Genomic DNA, 23,809 nt, shown 5'->3' on the forward strand with positions numbered 1-23,809 from the left:
TCCCTCTACCCATCTATTCCCCGTCATTATAAATCCTCTACTCTCTATTATAACTCCTCTACCTCTATTACCGTCATTATAAATCTCCTCTACTCTCTATTATAACTCCTCTACCCTCTATTCCCCGTCATTATAAATCTCCTCTACTCTCTATTATAACTCCCTCACCCTCTATTCCCGTCATTATAAATCTCCTCTACTCTCTATTATAACTCCCTCTACCCTCTATTCCCCGTCATTATAAATCTCCTCTACTCTCTATTATAACTCCCTCTACCCTCTATTATAACTCCCTCTACTCTCTATTATAATCTCCTCTATCTCTATTATAACTCCCTCTACTCTCTATTATAAATCTCCTCTACTGGTCTATTATAACTCCCTCTACCCTCTATTCCCCTACATTATAAATCTCCTCTACTCTCTATTATAACTCCTCTACCCTCTATTCCCCGTCATTATAAATCTCCTCTACTCTCTATTATAACTCCTCTACCCTCTATTCCCTGTCATTATAAATCTCCTCTACTCTCTATTATAACTCCCTCTACCCTCTATTATAACTCCCTCTACTCTATTATAACTCCCTCTACCCTCTATTCCCCGTCATTATAAATCTCCTCTACTCTCTATTATAACTCCCTCTACCCTCTATTCCCCGTCATTATAAATCTCTCCTCTATTATAACTCCCTCTACCCTATCTATTCCCTGTCATTATAAATCTCCTCTACTCTCTATTATAACTCCCTCTACCTCTATTCCCGTCATTATAAATCTCCTCTACTCTCTATTATAACTCCCTCTACCCTCTATTCCCCGTCATTATAAATCTCCTCTACTCTCTATTATAACTCCCTCTACCCTCTATTCCCCGTCATTATAAATCTCCTCTACTCTCTATTATAACTCCTCTACCCTCTATTCCCCGTCATTATAAATCTCCTCTACTCTCTATTATAACTCCCTCTACCCTCTATTCCCCCGTCATTATAAATCTCCTCTACTCTCTATTATAACTCCCTCTACCCTCTATTCCCTGTCATTATTCCCTGTCATTATAAATCTCCTCTACTCTCTATTATAACTCCTCTACTCTATTCCCCGTCATTATAAATCTCCTCTACTCTCTATTATAAATCTCCTCTACCCTCTATTCCCCGTCATTATAAATCTCCTCTACTCTCTATTATAAACTCCTCTACCCTCTATTCCCCGTCATTATAAATCTCCTCTACTCTCTATTATAACTCCTCTACCCTCTATTCCCTGTATTATAAATCCCTCTACTCTCTATTATAACTCCCTCTACCCTCTATTCCCCGTCATTATAAATCTCCTCTACTCTCTATTATAATCTCCTCTACCTCTTATGGTCATTATAAATCTCTCTACTCTCTATTATAAATCTCCTCTACTCTCTTTCTCGATGTCCCCTTCTCTTTTTTTTCTCTTTTCACTTTCTACTCTCTTTCTGCTTCTCTCATATTTCTCTCTTATCTCTTTCTCTCTCTCTCACACACACACACTTGTCTCCCTCTCTCTCTCTTTCTACTCACTCTCTTTTTCACCTTCTCTTTTTTTCCAGGGCCTCCAGAGCCCACGGACCCCCAGACAGAAGACTCCTCTCCTGCAGCGCTGGGAGTCCGGCCAGGTCATGAACGGCCATGGAGGGGAGGAGGAGGACTAAGACAGGCCTCGTGTCAGTTTGTCCTTTTAGAGCATTATGAACAAGATTACATAGACAATGGGGGACGTGACCCTAGATCAGTACTCCTATTATGAGACGGTCTATGAATACAGGCCCGGATCTACTGCTGAAAGCTCAGGGGAAGGACGGGAAGAAACCAGATCATTGGAATGAAGAATTGGAAACAGACAACCAGGGAAGTAGAATATCTGAAAATGCACTGGAGAAACAGGTTTTGGGAGTTGGATCTCTGGACTGTTGGAACCATTTTAATGTCATATCAGAACTTTGGAACTGAACTGTAAATTGGAGCTTTGGAATGTAGTGGGGGGGGATTGGAACCAATGGATGGTCATTGGAAGATGTTTTTACCAGAAGAGACTGGCCGAGTCTCTACAGTACGGTTTTTGTGAGGGTTGAAGGATGTTGAAATGGGTTGCGTTGTATTGTTTCTGAAGCACATGTCTCAGCATGGATTTATATGCATATGTATATAATTCACATTTTGTGACAAATCAATTTTGGGAGAATATTTCCTTCCCGTAGATTCTATTTACTATAGAGAAGCCGTTTCTACAGAATGTAAGTTGGCATTATGATATAATTATGTGTATATAATAAGTGATTAACAAATGTAACCTACATTCAGTCAGCTACCACAAATCAAGTCAGTCAACATAGTAAATACTGCTAAATCTAATGTATGATACCATTGTAGTATAATCATTCATCAGAGATGGTGTTTTTATGCAAGATGATTTTTGGCACGAACAGTATGTCTCTGATTTCCATAAAGTAGTCAGGATGAACAAATACATACATGTAAACCCAATGTCTTTCTGCGTCCATGTTTGTGTCTGAATGCTACTGAAACACACCTTCAAGGGAGAAGGATTAGATACACACACAGTAGTGGTGATGTGAGGAGCTGTTGTATCAGCAGGGTGGATCACCCACTGTCACAGGATAACTCGCCAGCCGTGCCCAGTTTTTACTGCCTTTGGGCTGGGCTGACACAGGCCTACGGCGTCCAAATGTCATACACTCAATCAATGAATGACAGCCTAGTGACAATGACATCAATGGTGTGACTTAGTAGAGTTCTGTTTCAAGTTAAAACGCCTAACATGTACCTTGCCCTTTTTGGGTGGATGTGTCGAACAATGATTGAGCTAAACGCTCGCTGGAAGTTGCGACTGGCAAACTTTGAAGGAAAATTCTGTGCAACTTCCAGCGAGCCTTTAGTGGGAACACTGAGGCTGTAACAGCTATACGTTACAGTTTTAACAGTGGCCAAGTATGGGGTATTGTATGGGGTATTGTATGGAGTATTGTATGGGGTATTGTATGGGGTATTGTATGGGGTATTGTGTGTAGATTGATGAGGATTTTGTTTTTTAATAATCCACTTTAGAACAAGGCTGTAATGTAACAAGATGTGGAAAAAGAGAAGGGGTCTGAATACTTCCCGAATGCACTGTACTTCTTCTGTGCTCTGTGCCGTAGAGTTGTGCCTCAAGGATGCGTTTTAGGTCCCCTGTTGTTTGCCTGTAGTTCAACTAAATTGGGAGAAATATTGAGGCAGCTGATGTATGTTTTTATGCAGATGACACTGTTCCTTAGTCAAGTGGCAGCAGTTTGACTTTGGCTTTTGAAAACGCTCAAACCTGTTTTAACATCATTCAACAGAATCTGTTCGATTTGAAGCTTGTTCTGAATTCCTCTAAAACATGTACGGTATTTTCCAATAATAAACACTGAAAACCATGTAATTAATACATTGGAAACATACAAATATCTGGGAGTTTGTGTGGATGAGAATGTGATCTTCACCACTCATGTAGAGAACCTTGTCAGGAAACTCAAGCTGCGTTTTGGGTTTTACTACCGACACAAAGCTTGTTTTCCTTTGCTGCCAGAAAGGAGTTGATTCGTTGTACTGAATTTTCTCTCTGTGTTGGACAATGGTGATACTATTTATGAGCAAGCTTCACGCTCCACACTGAAGGCTCTTGACTCTGTGTCATGCAGCCCTTCCTTTTGTCACCAATCAGAGACGTCCAACTCACCATTGTGATCTCTAGTGTTGTGGACACAAACAAAACACTGGCACATTCTTATTCTGAAGACCATTTAGGAGAACTGATGTTTTATATATCCTCTCTTCCAGCTCGAAATGAGAAACACATACAACTCTGATCTCAATCTTGTGTTATGCTAACAGTACCGAATTAGAACCGAGCATGGAAAAAGGGTGGTTCCCTCTGGTGTTGCAATCCAGGCCAACCTAAAACGACAGGACCTGGTGTCCCTGGAGGAGTTCAAAGGACAAATAGATGAACAGGTTGTTGAGACATGCAGCTGTTTCTAGCTGTCACTAGTTTGTGTTTCCTTAAGGAAGAATGTTGTTTCACTTCACACACACCCATCCACTGTTTATTTGCTGTTCTAGTTGTGCTGTTGACAGTGTCTTCTGTCTGTTTTGTCTTACAGTTCTTTAACAAGAGGATGTTTATCCCCGTCCCCACAGGAGGCCTTTCCTCCTCCCAGGCCATTATTATAAAGAAGAATGGGTTCTTAATTGACTAGCATGGTTAAATGAAATAAATAAAATCACACGCTCACTGAACCATCAATGAACCATACACTGAACCCTACAATGAACCATACACTGAACCATACACTGAACCATACACTGAATGGGTGAGATCATAAGATCTGAATATCACACTTTTAGTGACCTCCTGAATATCTTTTGAATTGAAACAGTTCCAGTCTGACTGGACGCAGCCCATTGGTGCTGGCAAACACTATGGGCTGTCTATCACTGGTGCTGCCATAGCAACGCTGGCGGTAGAGCTACAAAATTAATGATGTGACACGCACACGATTATCCAGCATCATCGAGCTACTGTATAACAACTCATTCATAATACACACATTTTATCTGAGTAATATTGTATGATACCAAGTTACATGGAAAGTCAACCTAACAGTTGATATAGAACATCAAAATGATATTTCACCTGACAGAATTTCAATATCAAGAATAAATCAAACACACCTCATCACATACTTTAATAACACCTGGACAATGACAGTGTGGATACCACCACATGAAGGGATCAAGTATAGAATTGAACATTTCTCGGAGTCTGTACTATAAGGTCTCTATCTTAAAACTTGACTGCTGACAATGACATGCACATGATCGGGGCCCAATGAATGGACCGATGAGCAAAATACTACAACATCTATCTGCACTATGCCTTTAATAACCAATTCTGTAAACACAAATCTCCAACCAAAGCAGCTTTATACAAGCCTGAATTTGACCTGAATGTTACCTCTTGACAAAACATTCATCCAACAGCCTGAATGCACGACTGTAGCGTTGTGGTGTGAAGGTGTTGGGTGGATTAGTAGGTCTGTTGTATGGGTCTTTGTGGCAAGGACAGAATAATCAGAGAGTTATGTGCGTTTTGTGCGTTTTGGAACCCAACATGCCAGTAAACACCATGTGCCTTCTTCACTGTGATGGGATCGGTAGGCAATAGTTCCGTTTTAGATCTCCCATTCATTTACAAGGAGCCATGTAAAACCTTATTTCCTATTGTATGCATGGCCTCCTGGGACTGGGTGGGGCATTGTCAGCATATCTTAGCCTACAATAGTCAGGTACTGACAAACACCATACAGATACCAGGTGTACGACGCCAGTAATAGTCCCTACTGACAGACAAGTGTGTGTGTTCTAGATGAATGGAAGTGATGCATGCCCTGTGTGGGTGTGTACTCTGTTCTTTTGATACCTGGCAGAACAGCGAAATGAATGAAATACTTCAGTTAGTAAAACACACGGAGCTGCTGAATATCTTATGGTTGAAGAGGGAGGGTCGTACTGAATATCTTATGGTTGAAGAGGGAGGGTCGTCCTCTTAGAGCTACTGAATATCTTATGGTTGAAGAGGGAGGGTCGTCCTCTTAGAGCTACTGAATATCTTATGGTTGAAGAGGGAGGGTCGTCCTCTTAGAGCTACTGAATATCTTATGGTTGAAGAGGGAGGGTCGTACTGAATATCTTATGGTTGAAGAGGGAGGGGTCTTAGAGCTACTGAATATCTTATGGTTGAAGAGGGAGGGTCTTAGAGCTACTGAATATCTTATGGTTGAAGGGGAGGGTCGTCCTCTTAGAGCTACTGAATATCTTATGGTTGAAGAGGGAGGTATGGTACTCTTAGAGCTACTGAATATCTTATGGTTGAAGAGGGAGGGTCGTACTGAATATGAATATCTTATGGTTGAAGGGGAGGGTCGTCCTCTTAGAGCTGCTGAAAATCTTATGGTTGAAGAGGGAGGGTCTTAGAGCTACTGAATATCTTATGGTTGAAGAGGGAGGGTCGTACTGAATATCTTATGGTTGAAGAGGGAGGGTCTGAATCCTTATGGTTGAAGAGGGAGCTACTGAATATCTTATGGTTGAAGAGGGAGGGTAGAGCTACTGAATATCCTCTTAGAGCTACTGAATATCTTATGGTTGAAGAGGGAGGGTCGTCCTCTTAGAGCTACTGAATATCTTATGGTTGAAGAGGGAGGGTCGTCCTCTTAGAGCTACTGAATATCTTATGGTTGAAGAGGGAGGGTCGTCCTCTTAGAGCTACTGAATATCTTATGGTTGAAGAGGGAGGGTCGTCCTCTTAGAGCTACTGAATATCTTATGGTTGAAGAGGGAGGGTCGTGAAGAGGGAGGGTCGTCCTCTTAGAGCTACTGAATATCTTATGGTTGAAGAGGGAGGGTCGTCCTCTTAGAGCTACTGAATATCTTATGGTTGAAGAGGGAGGGTCGTCGTCTTAGAGCTACTGAATATCTTATGGTTGAAGAGGGAGGGTCGTCCTCTTAGAGCTACTGAATATCTTATGGTTGAAGAGGGAGGGTCGTACTGAATATCTTATGGTTGAAGAGGGAGGGTCGTACTGAATATCTTATGGTTGAAGAGGGAGGGTCGTCCTCTTAGAGCTACTGAATATCTTATGGTTGAAGAGGGAGGGTCGTCCTCTTAGAGCTACTGAATATCTTATGGTTGAAGAGGGAGGGTCGTCCTCTTAGAGCTACTGAATATCTTATGGTTGAAGAGGGAGGGTCGTCCTCTTAGAGCTACTGAATATCTTATGGTTGAAGAGGGAGGGTCGTCCTCTTGGAGCTACTGAATATCTTATGGTTGAAGAGGGAGGGTCGTCCTCTTAGAGCTACTGAATATCTTATGGTTGAATAGGGAGGTTCGTCCTCTTAGAGCTACTGAATATCTTATGGTTGAAGTGGGATTGTTGAGGGTTGAGTGGGCCTGGTAATTCATCCTCCATAGTGTCTGGAACTGTGCTATAAAGGACCATGTGATAATCATGGTATTGACAGAGGGTCGTACGGTATTGACAGGGTTAGCAAGACGTGTGAAAAAAGCATCGGTGTTGACCCTAAACAAAGGACATGTATCCTTCGGGGAACGTGACGATCCATGCTCAGCAAGGGTGTCGTGGTCCTACTGTACAGTCTCTATTTCCAGACACCTTTAAAACAATGATATTTCTGCTTCCTTCCAGGCAATAAGCCAATGGTTATTGCAGAAACAACATCCTTCTTCCTGACCTGAGGGATTGTAGATTTGTGCTCAACAATCACATCACTCATTCAATCCATCATGGGCCGTTACATATTCATACAACAGAAATCCATGGGATGTATCCAAAATGATACCCTATTCCCTATATGTAGTGCACTAGGCCCATAGGGTGACGTGTGTCCCCATATAGCAGGCAATATACTTACAGAGAAGTACTACAGTAAAGAAGTAGGGTGCCCAGGTCATCCATTAACTCATATTCATGTGGAGTGTTTTGAATAGAGAACAGCCTTTGGCTTGAACAGTGGCACTGGATTAGTGGGTACCCTATTCCCTATGCAGGGCACTACTTTTTTGCCCAAAGCCCTATGGGCCCTGGTCAGAAGTAGTGCACTACATCAAGAATAGGGTACCATTTGGGACACAGGTAATCGTCAGCAGCTCTTATCTCCTGAAGTCTTATCTGACGGCCACCTGTAAACTCACAGGTCCGGCTAGCAGCGATCCCATGTCAACCCTGTCTGACTTATACAACCAGGAGTCATACAGAGTGGCCTTTCTGACCAATTGCCACTGGTACAATGATGCTACTATTACTAGTGTGATTTATAGTCTGTAATAGAAACTCATAAACATTATTATCAGTGATGTATCACCACAATACTTCTCTCCTCGCTCTACCTTTAGTAATGCGTTGTGCCGTCGCTCAGTATCGGTCTAGCAGTGTGTCTCATTGGCTTCCTCCACCTTTTGGACATCTAAGCAACAACCACACATCTGATTATAATGCATGACAATATGTGGTTTCCTGTCCTGTATGTATTGTGAACACATTTTTCCAGAGGTCTAGGGGTTTGCTGTAACCTGGCCCTCTCTTACGTTTTTCCACTGACAATGACTGTGGGTGAGACATTAAACTGGCGAGGTGGAGCTGAACTGATGCACGTTCAATTATTTCCAGCTGACAAATTGTAAAAGAGAAGCTATCGCTGTACGAACTCTTCACGGAGACTGCCCTCTAGTGTCTCTTTCATGGAACTTCAATGTAAAAAAAAATTGTTGGGCAAATGAATACTCTTGATTAAAGGGACATTTCACATATTTTTTACAGGTGGCCTTAAGTCTACGTGCATCACACTCAAACACATGAAGCCGCTATAATTAAATTACAGCTTTTATTATAAAATACATTTTATGTACATGAAACAACTGATGAAATTCAATAAGATTCAGTGAAAGTGACCTAATGCAAACTTGTGAAACTAAACACGTTAGAGGAAATGTAGACTCCTCTGTTCCTGTAATCACGGCTATTTTTTCAGCCAGAAATGTAAACAGAGAGAACATGTTTCCCATAGATAGAGAGAGTTGTGATGTATGATTAGACATGTGGTTGTTGCTTAGATGTCCAAGAGGTGGAGGAAGTCAAAGAGACTAGGTTGACCTTTTAGATCAATTAATATAGATAGATAGAAAAGAAACGGGTTCAGGGAGAGAAAAGAGACGGATAGAGAGGGATAGAGAGGGAAAGGGTTCAGGGAGAGAGAAGAGAGGGATAGAGAGGGAAAGGGTTCAGGGAGAGAGAAGAGAGGGATAGAGAGGGAAAGGGTTCAGGGAGAGAGAAGAGAGGGATAGAGAGGGAAAGGGTTCAGGGAGAGAGAAGAGAGGGATAGAGAGGGAAAGGGTTCAGGGAGAGAGAAGAGAGGGATAGAAAAGAAACGGGTTCAGGGAGAGAGAAGAGAGGGATAGAGAGGGAAAGGGTTCAGGGAGAGAGAAGAGAGGGAAAGGGTTCAGGGAGAGAGAAGAGAGGGATAGAGAGGGAAAGGGTTCAGGGAGAGAGAAGAGAGGGATAGAGAGGGAAAGGGTTTATGGAGAGAGAAAAGAAGGATGGAGAGGGAAAGAGAGAGAAGAAGTATGGAGAGGGATCGAGAGGGAAAGGGTTTATGGAGAGCGAAAAGAAGGATAGAGAGGGAAAGGAAAGGTGACAGAGAGAACAAGAGATCAGAAAGAAGGACAGGGAGCATGAAGAGAAGTACTGTATAGAGATGAGAAGGGTCAGGGAGAGAGACATAAGAAGATAGACAGAAAAAGGAATAGAGAGAGAGCGAGCGAGTGAGAATAGAGGGAACGAGAGAGAGGTGAAAGAGGTCAGGAGGATGGTGTGTTGCCAAATGTAGAGAGAGTTCTCCATGGAGGGGACCTGCTGTAGACTGTCTCTGCTGCTCTGTCGTCGTTACCCCATTCCTGCGCACACACACACACACACACACACACACACACACACACACACACACACACACACACACACACACACACACACACACACACACACACACACACACACACACACACACACACACACACACACACACACAGGTTGACACACACGCGGTTTCATTATTACAGCACATTTAAGTCCAACTTGAAAACTTCCTTTTTCTTTTGAAGCAACACATGCGGTTTCATTACGTAAAATCTAAACACTTCCTTTAGAAGAGGCTCTTTTAGGGTCCAAAGACCGTTTCTCCTGGTGGATTATAGCTTCAAGGCTCTTTTAGGATCCAATGACCGTTTCCCCTGGTGGATTATAGCTTCAAGGCTCTTTTAGGATCCAAAGACCGTTTCCCTGATGGATTATAGCTTCAAGGCTCTTTTAGGGTCCAAAGACCGTTTCCCTGATGGATTATAGCTTCAAGGCTCTTTTAGGATCCAAAGACCGTCCGTTTCCCCTGATGGATTATAGCTTCAAGGCTCTTTTAGGATCCAAAGGGACCGTTTCCCCTGGTGGATTATAGCTTCAAGGCTCTTTTAGGATCCAATGACCGTTTCCCCTGATGGATTATAGCTTCAAGGCTCTTTTAGGATCCAAAGACCGTTTCCCCTGATGGATTATAGCTTCAAGGCTCTTTAGGATCCAAAGACTGTCCGTTTCCCTGATGGATTATAGCTTCAAGGCTCTTCTAGGATCCAAAGACTGGTCCGTTTCCCCTGATGGATTATAGCTTCAAGGCTCTTTTAGGATCCAAAGACTGTCCGTTTCCCCTGATGGATTATAGCTTCAAGGCTCTTTTAGGATCCAAAGACCGTTTCCCCTGGTGGATTATAGCTTCAAGGCTCTTTTAGGGTCCAAAGACCGTTTCCCTGGTGGATTATAGCTTCAAGGCTCTTTTAGGGTCCAAAGACCGTTTCCCCTGATGGATTATAGCTTCAAGGCTCTTTTAGGGTCCAAAGACCGTTTCCCCTGATGGATTATAGCTTCAAGGCTCTTTTAGGATCCAAAGACCGTCCGTTTCCCCTGATGGATTATAGCTTCAAGGCTCTTTTAGGATCCAAAGACCGTTTCCCCCTGATGGATTATAGCTTCAAGGCTCTTTTAGGGTCCAAAGACCGTTTCCCTGGTGGATTATAGCTTCAAGGCTCTTTTAGGGTCCAAAGACCGTTTCCCTGATGGATTATAGCTTCAAGGCTCTTTTAGGGTCCAAAGACCGTTTCCCTGATGGATTATAGCTTCAAGGCTCTTTTAGGGTCCAAAGACCGTTTCCCCTGATGGATTATAGCTTCAAGGCTCTTTTAGGATCCAAAGACCGTTTCCCCTGATGGATTATAGCTTCAAGGCTCTTTTAGGATCCAAAGACCGTTTCCCCTGATGGATTATAGCTTCAAGGCTCTTTTAGGGTCCAAAGACCGTTTCCCCTGATGGATTATAGCTTCAAGGCTCTTTTAGGGTCCAAAGACCGTTTCCCCTGATGGATTATAGCTTCAAGGCTCTTTTAGGGTCCAAAGACCGTTTCCCCTGATGGATTGTAGCTTCAAGGCTCTTTTAGGGTCCAAAGACCGTTTCCCCTGATGGATTATAGCTTCAAGGCTCTTTTAGGATCCAAAGACCGTTTCCCCTGATGGATTATAGCTTCAAGGCTCTTTTAGGTTCCAAAGACCGTCCGTTTCCCCTGATGGATTATAGCTTCAAGGCTCTTTTAGGATCCAAAGACCGTTTCCCCTGGTGGATTATAGCTTCAAGGCTCTTTTAGGATCCAAAGACCGTTTCCCCTGATGGATTATAGCTTCAAGGCTCTTTTAGGGTCCAAAGACCGTTTCCCCTGGTGGATTATAGCTTCAAGGCTCTTTTAGGATCCAAAGACCGTTTCCCCTGGTGGATTATAGCTTCAAGGCTCTTTTAGGATCCAAAGACCGTCCGTTTCCCCTGATGGATTATAGCTTCAAGGCTCTTTTAGGATCCAAAGACCGTCCGTTTCCCCTAATGGATTATAGCTTCAAGGCTCTTTTAGGATCCAAAGACCGTCCGTTTCCCTGATGGATTATAGCTTCAAGGCTCTTTTAGGATCCAAAGACCGTCCGTTTCCCCTGATGGATTATAGCTTCAAGGCTCTTTTAGGATCCAAAGACCGTTTCCCCTGGTGGATTATAGCTTCAAGGCTCTTTTAGGATCCAAAGACCGTCCGTTTCCCCTGATGGATTATAGCTTCAAGGCTCTTTTAGGATCCAAAGACCGTTTCCCCTGGTGGATTATAGCTTCAAGGCTCTTTTAGGATCCAAAGACCGTCCGTTTCCCCTGATGGATTATAGCTTCAAGGCTCTTTTAGGATCCAAAGACCGTCCGTTTCCCCTGATGGATTATAGCTTCAAGGCTCTTTTAGGATCCAAAGACCGTCCGTTTCCCCTGATGGATTATAGCTTCAAGGCTCTTTTAGGATCCAAAGACCGTCCGTTTCCCCTGATGGATTATAGCTTCAAGGCTCTTTTAGGATCCAAAGTCCGTTTCCCCTGATGGATTATATGGAATATACCTTCACATGAAGTCGTGAGGACAGCATTGTGGTGACTCTGTCCACGGTAACCCATATACGAGCACCTTGTCTGGGGAGAGGGTTTAGTTTAATAATCCACCTCATCAAGCTAATTAATGAGATGATTACAGCTCACGAGAGGAGGAGGGCCCATGCAGGCTGGCCCAGGTCACAGAGGAGCAGTCATGGGATGTTGACTCAAAGTGTGTTTGTGTTCAGTAGGGAGGCAGACAGAGACCACAGAGCCCCAGGACAGCAACACATTTAGACCCAACCAAAACATGAGATCATTACTTGACAAATTGGAAAGAATCAACAACAAAAACAGAGCAAACTAGAATGCTATTTGGCCCTAGACAGAGAGAACACAGTGGCAGAATAGCTGACCACTGTGGCAGACCCAGACCCCTCTCAGGAGAAGACCGGCTCACTGCTGTTGTGACAAGAAAAGGGCAACCAGTAAAGAACAAACACCGTTGTGAAAACAAACATATTGATGTTTCATTATTTTCTCTTTTGTACTTGAACTATTTGCACATTGTTACAACACTGTATATAGACATAATATGACATTGGAAATGTCTTTATTCTTTTGGAACTTCTGTGAGTGTAATGTTTACTGTTCATTTTACTGTAAATGATCTACTCCACTTGCTTTGGAAATGTTAACATATGTTTCCCTTGCCAATATAACCCATAAATGAGAGTGAGAGAGATCTCCGCAATCTTCCCCAACTCAAGGATCGTGGTGTCAACCCTTCTACAGAGGAAGGACTTCCACCCTGCCACAATCCAAAGAATAAACGTCAATGTAAACTTGGCCCACCATCCCACCCTCGATCTGGACTGTCTCTAGGACCATGTTCACCTGTACAGGAGACAGTCACCACCACCCCACCCTCGATCTGGACCGTCTCTATGACCATGTTCACCTGTACAGGGAGACAGTCCCCACCATCCCACCCTCGATCTGGACTGTCTCTAGGACCATGTTCACCTGTTCAGGAGACAGTCCCCACCATCCCACCCTCGATCTGGACCGTCTCTATGACCATGTTCACCTGTACAGGAGACAGTCACCACCATCCCACCCTCGATCTGGACTGTCTCTAGGACCATGTTCACCTGTACAGGGAGACAGTCCCCACCATCCCACCCTCGATCTGGACTGTCTCTAGGACCATGTTCCCCTGTACAGGAGACAGTCCCCACCATCCCACCCTCGATCTGGACCGTCTCTAGGACCATGTTCCCCTGTACAGGGAGACAGTCCCCACCATCCCACCCTCGATCTGGACTGTCTCTAGGACCATGTTCACCTGTACAGGGAGACAGTCCCCACCATCCCACCCTCGATCTGGACTGTCTCTAGGACCATGTTCACCTGTACAGGAGACAGTCACCACCACCCCACCCTCGATCTGGACTGTCTCTAGGACCATGTTCACCTGTACAGGGAGACAGTCCCCACTATCCCACCCTCGATCTGGACTGTCTCAAGGACCATGTTCACCTGTACAGGAGACAGTCCCCACCATCCCACCCTCGATCTGGACTGTCTCTAGGACCATGTTCACCTGTACAGGGAGACAGTCCCCACCATCCCCACCCTCGATCTGGACTGTCTCTAGGACCATGTTCACCTGTACAGGGAGACAGTCACCACCATCCCACCCTCGATCTGGACTGTCTCTAGGACCATGTTCACCTGTACAGGGAGACAGTCACCACCACCCCACCCTCGATCTGGACTGTCTCTAGGACCATGTTCACCTGTACAGGGAGACAGTCCCCACCATCCCACCCTCGATCTGGACTGTCTCTAGGACCATGTTCACCTGTACAGGGAGACAGTCACCACCATCCCACCCTCGATCTGGACTGTCTCTAGGACCATGTTCACCTGTACAGGGAGACAGTCACCACCATCCCACCCTCGATCTGGACTGTCTCAAGGACCATGTTCACCTGTACAGGAGACAGTCCCCACCATCCCACCCTCGATCTGGACTGTCTCAAGGACCATGTTCACCTGTACAGGGAGACAGTCACCACCATCCCACCCTCGATCTGGACTGTCTCTAGGACCATGTTCACCTGTACAGGAGACAGTCCCCACCATCCCCTCGATCTGGACTGTCTCTAGGACCATGTTCACCTGTACAGGGAGACAGTCACCACCATCCCACCCTCGATCTGGACTGTCTCTAGGACCATGTTCACCTGTACAGGAGACAGTCACCACCATCCCACCCTCGATCTGGACTGTCTCTAGGACCATGTTCACCTGTACAGGGAGACAGTCCCCACCATCCCACCCTGATGGATCTGGACTGTCTCTAGGACCATGTTCACCTGTACAGGAGACAGTCCCCCCACCCCACCCTCGATCTGGACTGTCTCTAGGACCATGTTCACCTGTACAGGTTATAGCCCCTTTTAGGGAGTTAACAGTCACCACCATCCCACCCTCGATCTGGACTGTCTCTAGGACCATGTTCACCTGTACAGGGAGACAGTCCCCACCATCCCACCCTGGATCTGGACTGTCTCTAGGACCATGTTCACCTGTACAAAGACAGTCCCCCCCACCCCCACCCTCGATCTGGACTGTCTCTAGGACCATGTTCACCTGTACAGGGAGACAGTCCCCACCATCCCACCCTCGATCTGGACTGTCTCTAGGACCATGTTCACCTGTACAGGGAGACAGTCCCCACTATCCCACCCTCGATCTGGACTGTCTCTAGGACCATGTTCACCTGTACAGGGAGACAGTCCCCCCACCCCACCCTCGATCTGGACTGTCTCTAGGACCATGTTCACCTGTACAGGGAGACAGTCACCACCATCCCACCCTCGATCTGGACTGTCTCTAGGACCATGTTCACCTGTACAGGGAGACAGTCCCCACTATCCCACCCTCGATCTGGACTGTCTCTAGGACCATGTTCACCTGTACAGGAGACAGTCCCCCACCCCACCCTCGATCTGGACTGTCTCTAGGACCATGTTCACCTGTACAGGAGACAGTCACCACCACCCCACCCTCGATCTGGACTGTCTCTAGGACCATGTTCACCTGTACAGGGAGACAGTCCCCACTATCCCACCCTCGATCTGGACTGTCTCTAGGACCATGTTCACCTGTACAGGGAGACAGTCCCCACCATCCCACCCTCGATCTGGACTGTCTCTAGGACCATGTTCACCTGTACAGGGAGACAGTCCCCACTATCCCACCCTCGATCTGGACTGTCTCTAGGACCATGTTCACCTGTACAGGAGACAGTCCCCCACCCCACCCTCGATCTGGACTGTCTCTAGGACCATGTTCACCTGTACAGGGAGACAGTCCCCCCACCCCACCCTCGATCTGGACTGTCTCTAGGACCATGTTCACCTGTACAGGGAGACAGTCCCCACCATCCCACCCTCGATCTGGACTGTCTCTAGGACCATGTTCACCTGTACAGGAGACAGTCCCCCACCCCACCCTCGATCTGGACTGTCTCTAGGACCATGTTCACCTGTACAGGAGACAGTCACCACCATCCCACCCTCGATCTGGACTGTCTCTAGGACCATGTTCACCTGTACAGGGAGACAGTCACCACTATCCCACCCTCGATCTGGACTGTCTCTAGGACCATGTTCACCTGTACAGGAGACAGTCACCACCATCCCACCCTCGATCTGGACTGTCTCTAGGACCATGTTCACCTGTACAGGGAGACAGTCCCCACTATCCCACCCTCGATCTGGACTGTCTCTAGGACCATGTTCACCTGTACAGGAGACAGTCCCCCACCCCACCCTCGATCTGGACTGTCTCTAGGACCATGTTCACCTGTACAGGAGACAGTCACCACCACCCCCACCCTCGATCTGGACTGTCTCTAGGACCATGTTCACCTGTACAGGAGACAGTCCCCACTATCCCACCTCGATCTGGACTGTCTCTAGGACCATGTTCACCTGTACAGGGAGACAGTCACCATCCCACCCTCGATCTGGACTGTCTCTAGGACCATGTTCACCTGTACAGGGAGACAGTCCCCCCACCCCACCCTCGATCTGGACTGTCTCTAGGACCATGTTCACCTGTACAGGGAGACAGTCCCCACCATCCCACCCTCGATCTGGACTGTCTCTAGGACCATGTTCACCTGTACAGGGAGACAGTCCCCACTATCCCACCCTCGATCTGGACTGTCTCTAGGACCATGTTCACCTGTACAGGGAGACAGTCCCCACCATCCCACCCTCGATCTGGACTGTCTCTAGGACCATGTTCACCTGTACAGGGAGACAGTCCCCACCATCCCACCCTCGATCTGGACTGTCTCTAGGACCATGTTCACCTGTACAGGGAGACAGTCCCCACCATCCCACCCTCGATCTGGACTGTCTCTAGGACCATGTTCACCTGTACAGGGAGACAGTCACCATCCTTGTCAAGACTCTCAATGACTTTAAACCCAACCTCTCCACCCAGAAACAGCGAAGCAATCTCCACCCCCGAGATCACTAAGGCAACACCCCGGACCAGCACCCAGGCTCCCCCAGCCCCGGCCACAGCACCACCAACCTCAACGCCCACCACAGCCAGTGCAGCTCAGGCCAGCTTCAAACCCACCCAGGCGAATCAAAGAAAGTCATTGAGAAATATATCTAATGCAAAACACAGAATCAGACAACAACAATACACACCTTCAATATGGGGAAACACTGAAGCAATACAAACACACACTGAGAACAAAGGAACAGCACATTAGAAATCAGCTGGATGGAATTGAGGAATCCATAGAATCAAACCACTTCCGGGAGAATTTGAATAAATTAAACAAACCTCACCATGAGGAATTGGCTATCCAAAATGGGGATATGTGGAGAAATCACCTTTGCAAACCTCTACAGCAATATAACAAAGAGCCCAGAACAAAAAGATATACAAGAAAAATATCAAATCCTTGAATCAGCATTCAAAGACTATCAGAATCCTGTGGATACCCCAACTACAGAAGAAGAATGATTGGAAAAACAATTTACTCTCCAACCCAAAAAGGCCTGTGGTGCTGATGGTATTTTAAATGAAATTATATAATTTACAGATCACAAATTCAAATTGGCTATACTCAAACTCTTCAACATTATCCTCACTGAAGACATTTCCCCTATTTCTGGAACCAAGGATTGATCAGACCAATCTATAAAAATGGAGACAAATTTGACCCAAATAATGACAGAGGAACAGCAACTTGGGGAAAATTCTCTGCAGTATCATAAATAGTAGACTACGTCATTTCCTTGATGAACACAACGTCCTGAGCAGAAGCCAGAATAAAAAAAAGAGATTGTACAACAGACCACATTTACCATCCACACTCTAATTGACCAGCAAGTAAACCAAAACAAAAGCACAAGTACTCGTGTTTTGTCGACTTCAATAAAGCATTTGATTCAATTTGACACACAACTATTTTTTTTAAATGAACTAATAGAAACTGGTATTGGAGGAAAACATAATGATGATATTAAATCAATGTACACTAAAAACAAATATGTGTTTTGCAACAAGCAAACAGACTTCTTCTCTCAGGGACATGGAGTGAAACAGGGCTGCCCAATAAGTCCAACACTATTTAACATCTACATTAATGAATTGGCAAAAACATTAGACGAATCTGCAGCAACTGGTTTCACCGTACACAACACCGAAATCAAGTGTCTGCTGTACGCAAATGACCTGGTGTTGCTGTCTCCCACTAAGGAGGGTCTGCTGTAGACAGATGACCTGGTGTTGCTGTCTCCCACTAAGGAGGGTCTGCTGTAGACAGATGACCTGGTGTTGCTGTCTCCCACTAAGGAGGGGTTACATCAGCACCTAGATCATCTGCACAGGTTCTGTCAGACCTGAATATAATGATTCTATTTGGACACAGTTCTATTACAACACACCAAAAACGACACGTTTTTAGGACTAAATATCAACAACACAGGTAGCTTTCACATGGCTGTAAACGAGCTGAGACAAAGCAAGAAGAGCATTCTATGCCATTAAAAGGAACATTAAAATCGAAATTTCAATTGGAATCTGGCTCAAAATGTTCCAATCAGTTATAGAACCAATTGCTCTATATGGCAGCGAAGTATGGGATCTGCTCTCTAATAATGAATTTACTAAATGGGACAAACATCCCATCGAAATACTGCATGCAGTGTTTTGCAAGACTGTATTGCAAGTGCAAAGAAAAACTCAGAATTGGGCCAATACCCCCTCCTTATTCAAATTCAAAAAAGAGCCATCAAATTTGACAACCATCTAAAAACAAGTGACCCCAAAACATTCCATCACACAGCTCTACAATGTCAAGAGATGAAACAATGGAAGAGTCCCCTCAGCCAGCTGGTTCTGGGGCTCAGTTCACTAACCCAAACCAACCCCATAGAGCCTCAGGACAGCACAAAGCAAAGATAAGAATACATCACCTATTGGAAAGACACCACAAGAAAATCAAAGTAAACATCAATGCTATTTGGCTCTAAACGGACAGTACATGGTGTCAGACTATCTGACCACTGTGACTGATAAAACAACTGAGGGAAACACTGACTAGGTACAGACTCAGGGAGCACACAACCTGAGGGTCAGCCAGTGAAAAGTGCAATGTAATGTCAATAATATTTCCCATCTTGTTTTGCTTTTCATGCCATGTGGCTTCTCAGTCAGGTTGAGACTGGTCTACTAACATTGCTTTAATGTATTATTATTCTCATTGATATTGTTGTTGTAGTTGCTGTTCATGGTAATCCCATTTCCTCTACTACTATTGTTATTGCTGAGAGAGAGAGAGAGAGAGAGAGAGAGAGAGAGAGAGAGAGAGAGAGAGAGAGAGAGAGAGAGAGAGAGAGAGAGAGAGAGAGAGAGAGAGAGAGAGAGAGAGAGAGAGAGAGAAGAGAGAGAGAGAGAGAGAGAGAGAGAGAGAGAGAGAGAGAGAGAGAGTTGTGATGTATGATTAGACATGTGGTTGTTGCTTAGGTGTCCAAAAGGTGGAGGAAGTCAATGACTAGGTTGACCTTTTAGATTTTAGATAAATAACAAAGTATATTGAGTTGAATTGAGAGAGAGAGACCTTACCTGAGAGGTAATGCTGACACGTTTGAGGGTCAGGTCTGGAAACACGCAAACAAATAGAATCATGTAAAGAAGGATGTCAGTGATGATGACTATATGAAGGCATTATGAGACTTAAGATCATTGAATCACTCTATTCACTTACAAACACTCACCAAGAACATGGTCCCCGAATGAAGCCTGGCCCATAGAAGAGCCCCTCCCTAGACACAAGAGAGAAATATTACTATAAATACTATTTTAAATTGATAGTTTTTCTCCCTTTAGAATAGTTTTCTATTAGAAAAATGATACGATTAGAAAACTATTCTAAAGGGAGAAAACTATTAGAAAAATGATTCTAAAGGGAGAAATACTTTAAGAAAATTATTCTAAAGGGAGAAATACTTTAAGAAAATGATTCTAAAGGGAGAAAACTTTAGAAAATGATTCTTAAGGGAGAAAACTATAAGAAAACTTTTCTAAGGGAGAAATACTATTAAAAACTATTCTAAAGGGAGAAATACTATTAGAAAATGATTCTAAAGGGAGAAATATTTGAAAAATTATACTAAAGGGAGAAAACTAAGAAAATGATTCTAAAGGGAGAAAACTATTAGAAAAAATGATACTAAAGGAAGAAATACTATTAGAAAACTATTCTAAAGGGAGAAAACTATTTGAAAAATTATACTAAAGGGAGAAATACTATTAGAAAACTATTCTAAAGGGAGTTAAAGACTCATAGAAAACTATTTGAAAAATTATACTAAAGGGAGAAATACTATTAGAAAACTATTCTAAAGGGAGAAACAGACTATTTGAAAAATTATACTAAAGGGAGAAATACTATTAGAAACTATTCTAAAGGGAGAAATACTATTAGAAAACTATTCTAAAACATCTCATGCTCTATGATATTACTGGTTGACAAGAGAGCACAAACTGTTCTGGGAACTGTCATTACCTTCCCTGAAAGTTAGAGACTCATAGAGGATCCAACACCCACCTTTTACGCAATATTTCTTCCCCATTACCTTAACTGTTTGAGCCAACAGAGAAGAGAAACGAGAGAAGAGAATTTTTACAAACTGAAAAGGTGTAATGAACAGAGTCAGTGATGTCATATTTGAATGGTAAATGCCCACATTTCTTTAAAGGTTTACTAGCCTGGTCCTAGATCAGTTTGTCAATCCTGCAAACTCCATTAAGGTAAAACCGCCCTCCTGGTTGACAAGAGAGCACATCAAACTGTTCTGGGAACAGAGTATAGGTTAACAGGTGTCTAATATCATACCAAACATCAGGCCCACACTTTCCTCTGCACCGCCACATCCACGCCCACCATACAACGAAGAACAGAACCACAACAGAAAGATATCCCAACACCAGAGGCCAGTCCACCAGTCAGCCCTACCAGAAAGACAATATCACCTGTCAATCAACAAGCCTCCTTATACATACGTATTATCTTAGTTTGAGCCAGTTTGCCACATACCAAACATCAGGAAACTAATCAGGCAGCAACAGGAAATGTCTAATGTAATTTCCAGGTTATAATTATTGGACATTTTTTTGGAGAAGTTGAAAACATTTCGTAATGAAAATCTGTGGAAATTGTGTCTGTGTCTGCCAAAATATCAATACCAAACATCAGGCCCACACTGTGTCTAATATCAATACCAAACATCAGGCCCACACTGTGTCTAACATCAATACCAAACATCAGGCCCACACTGTGTCTAATATCAATACCAAACATCAGGCCCACACTGTGTCTAACATCAATACCAAACATCAGGCCCACACTGTCAATCTAACATCAATACCAAACATCAGGCCCACACTGTGTCAATACCAAACAAGGCCCACATCAATACCAAACATCAGGCCCACACTGTGTCTAACATCAATACCAAACATCAGGCCCACACTGTGTCTAACATCAATACCAAACATCAGGCCCACACTGTGTCTAATATCAATACCAAACATCAGGCCCACACTGTGTCTAATATCAATACCAAACATCAGGCCCACACTGTGTCTAACATCAATACCAAACATCAGGCCCACACTGTGTCTAACATCAATACCAAACATCAGGCCCACACTGTGTCTAATATCAATACCAAACATCAGGCCCACACTGTGTCTAAACATCAATACCAAACATCAGGCCCACACTGTGTCTAACATCAATACCAAACATCAGGCCCACACTGTGTCTAATATCAATACCAAACATCAGGCCCACACTGTGTCTAATATCAATACCAAACATCAGGCCCACACTGTGTCTAATATCAAACATCAGGCCCACACTGTGTCTAATATCAATACCAAACATCAGGCCCACACTGTGTCTAATATCAATACCAAACATCAGGCCCACACTGTGTCTAACATCAATACCAAACATCAGGCCCACACTGTGTCTAATATCAATACCAAACATCAGGCCCACACTGTGTCTAATATCAATACCAAACATCAGGCCCACACTGTGTCTAATATCAATACCAAACATCAGGCCCACACTGTGTCTAATATCAATACCAAACATCAGGCCCACACTGTGTCTAATATCAATACCAAACATCAGGCCCACACTGTGTCTAACATCAATACCAAACATCAGGCCCACACTGTGTCTAATATCAATACCAAACATCAATATCAATACCAAACATCAGGCCCACACTGTGTCTAATATCAATACCAAACATCAGGCCCACACTGTGTCTAATATCAATACCAAACACCAGGCCCACACTGTGTCTAACATCAATACCAAACATCAGGCCCACACTGTGTCTAACATCAATACCAAACATCAGGCCCACACTGTGTCTAATATCAATACCAAACATCAGGCCCACACTGTGTCTCAATATCAATACCAAACATCAGGCCCACACTGTGTCTAATATCAATACCAAACATCAGGCCCACACTGTGTCTAATATCAATACCAAACATCAGGCCCACACTGTGTCTAATATCAATACCAAACATCAGGCCCACACTGTGTCTAATATCAATACCAAACATCAGGCCCACACTGTGTCTAACATCAATACCAAACATCAGGCCCACACTGTGTCTAATATCAATACCAAACATCAGGCCCACACTGTGTCTAATATCAATACCAAACATCAGGCCCACACTGTGTCTAATATCAATACCAAACATCAGGCCCACACTGTGTCTAACATCAATACCAGATCGTCAGGCCCACACTGTGTCTAATATGTCTAATGATTTGTTGATTGTAGTGGTTCCGTGAGTTACCTGGTGAGGAGGAAGGGGAGATGGTGGTCTTTTCTGGAAGACAATGACAGACAATATTATAGGTGAAAAATAATTCAAGGCTGCCTCTTGAGTGGTGTGAGTTGACGCACACAAGCTCAGACAGACACAGACATCAGAGAGATGCAGACCTATGACTCTAGGCACATCCAGCAGTGCACTTCTCTCTGAGTGGCTCCACTCTGCTCCCAGCAGGGAACTGTATTGGCACTGGTACTGGTCCGACAACGGGCCGTCCTGGGCAGGCAGGGATGAGAGAGCAAAAAGGGCACGATGTCGGGTAGCGGGGGCACTACGGGTGGCATCAGGGAAGGTACTTCCCAGGTGGTATAGAGAGAAGCGGGCACCAGGGAAGGCAGGTGAGCCAGTACACACCAAGGCCCACTCCCCAGCCTGGCTCTGGAGAGAGAGAGAGGGCACCGGCAACAGCTCTGGGATGGCAGGCCCACCAGAGAAAAGATGGAGAGAGATTAAGGGTATCAGATTTTTCTCACACACAATCCTAACCTTAACCATTGGGAATAAAATACATAACTGACATTAGATCAGTGTCTAACTGCAATTTCACCTCTCAACCAGATCTCTCACCTGTGACCGTGACAAGAACTGGATGACTGGCGGTTGAATTAGCCGGTCCCTGACGAGGCACTGTAACCTGGTAGAGGCAGGTGTAGGACCCCCCCTCGCCTCCCCTCACAGGCCCCAGGTGGAAGGCCCCGGTCTGGGCTGTGGAGTGGGACACCAGGGAGGCCTGGGGGTGGACCATGGAGCTCCCCATGGAGTGCCCAGTCACTTTAGCTGTCCTCAGCAGTAGGAAGGCTTCTGGTTTCGGGCTCTGCTGGGAGTGAGGAGGAGGGGGGGAGCAGTGGAAGGATAATGTCTGGCCGTGCTTCACCTGACCACCTGGGGGATCAACTGAGAGGATGGGTGGGAGGAGAGGTGGGGGAGGAGGAGGAGGAGCTCTAGGAGAAGCTACACCTAGACAGAGAGAGAGGGAGAGGAGAGAGAGAGATGTATGCTGCAGTAGTTTATGTGTTGGGGGCTAGGGTCAGTCTGTTTTATCTGGAGTATTTCCTCTTATCCGGCGTCCTGTGTGAATTTAAGTTTTCTCTCTCTCTCTCTCCCTCTCTCTCTCTCTCTCCCTCTCTCTCTCTCTCTCTCTCTCTCTCTCTCTCTCTCTCTCTCCCCTCTCTCTCTCTCTCTCTCTCTCTCTCTCTCTCTCTCTCTCTCTCTCTCTCTCTCTCTCTCTCTCTCTCTCACCTCTC

The 23,809-nt window shown here is 44.8% G+C and overlaps 1 protein-coding gene and 2 long non-coding RNA genes across 5 annotated transcripts in view; all 3 read right to left on the reverse strand.

Annotated features, from left to right (window-relative positions):
* Positions 1-8,452: 8,452 nt before the first annotated feature.
* On the reverse strand, positions 8,453-19,422 carry LOC127924933 (uncharacterized). The gene is made up of 3 exons (XR_008119388.1): positions 19,406-19,422; positions 19,254-19,288; positions 8,453-9,551 (listed from the first exon to the last, which is right to left on the reverse strand). It is a non-coding gene; the product is annotated as an uncharacterized LOC127924933 (long non-coding RNA).
* Positions 14,714-16,370, reverse strand: LOC127924934 (uncharacterized). Of its 3 annotated transcripts, XR_008119390.1 has the most exons (5): positions 16,282-16,370; positions 15,836-15,900; positions 15,195-15,389; positions 14,939-15,068; positions 14,714-14,809 (listed from the first exon to the last, which is right to left on the reverse strand). It is a non-coding gene; the product is annotated as an uncharacterized LOC127924934 (long non-coding RNA). The 3 variants fall into 3 exon arrangements; XR_008119391.1 differs by lacking the exon at positions 14,939-15,068 and having other exon boundaries at positions 14,719-14,874; XR_008119389.1 differs by lacking the exon at positions 15,836-15,900 and having other exon boundaries at positions 14,719-15,068.
* Positions 19,423-22,449: 3,027 nt separating the features above from the next.
* The window catches only part of LOC127924943 (uncharacterized), a 10,786-nt gene continuing 9,426 nt past the window's right edge, over positions 22,450-23,809 (reverse strand). Inside the window, exons 3-5 of the mRNA XM_052509615.1 lie at positions 23,133-23,522; positions 22,676-22,975; positions 22,450-22,559 (exon numbers count right to left, since the gene is read on the reverse strand). Coding sequence (XP_052365575.1) covers positions 22,450-22,559; positions 22,676-22,975; positions 23,133-23,522 — 800 coding nt within the window. The remainder of the gene's footprint in view (positions 22,560-22,675; positions 22,976-23,132; positions 23,523-23,809) is intronic.

Source organism: Oncorhynchus keta, unplaced genomic scaffold (genome assembly GCF_023373465.1).
Source record: "Oncorhynchus keta strain PuntledgeMale-10-30-2019 unplaced genomic scaffold, Oket_V2 Un_contig_4759_pilon_pilon, whole genome shotgun sequence".
NCBI classification, from domain to species: Eukaryota; Metazoa; Chordata; class Actinopteri; order Salmoniformes; family Salmonidae; genus Oncorhynchus; species Oncorhynchus keta.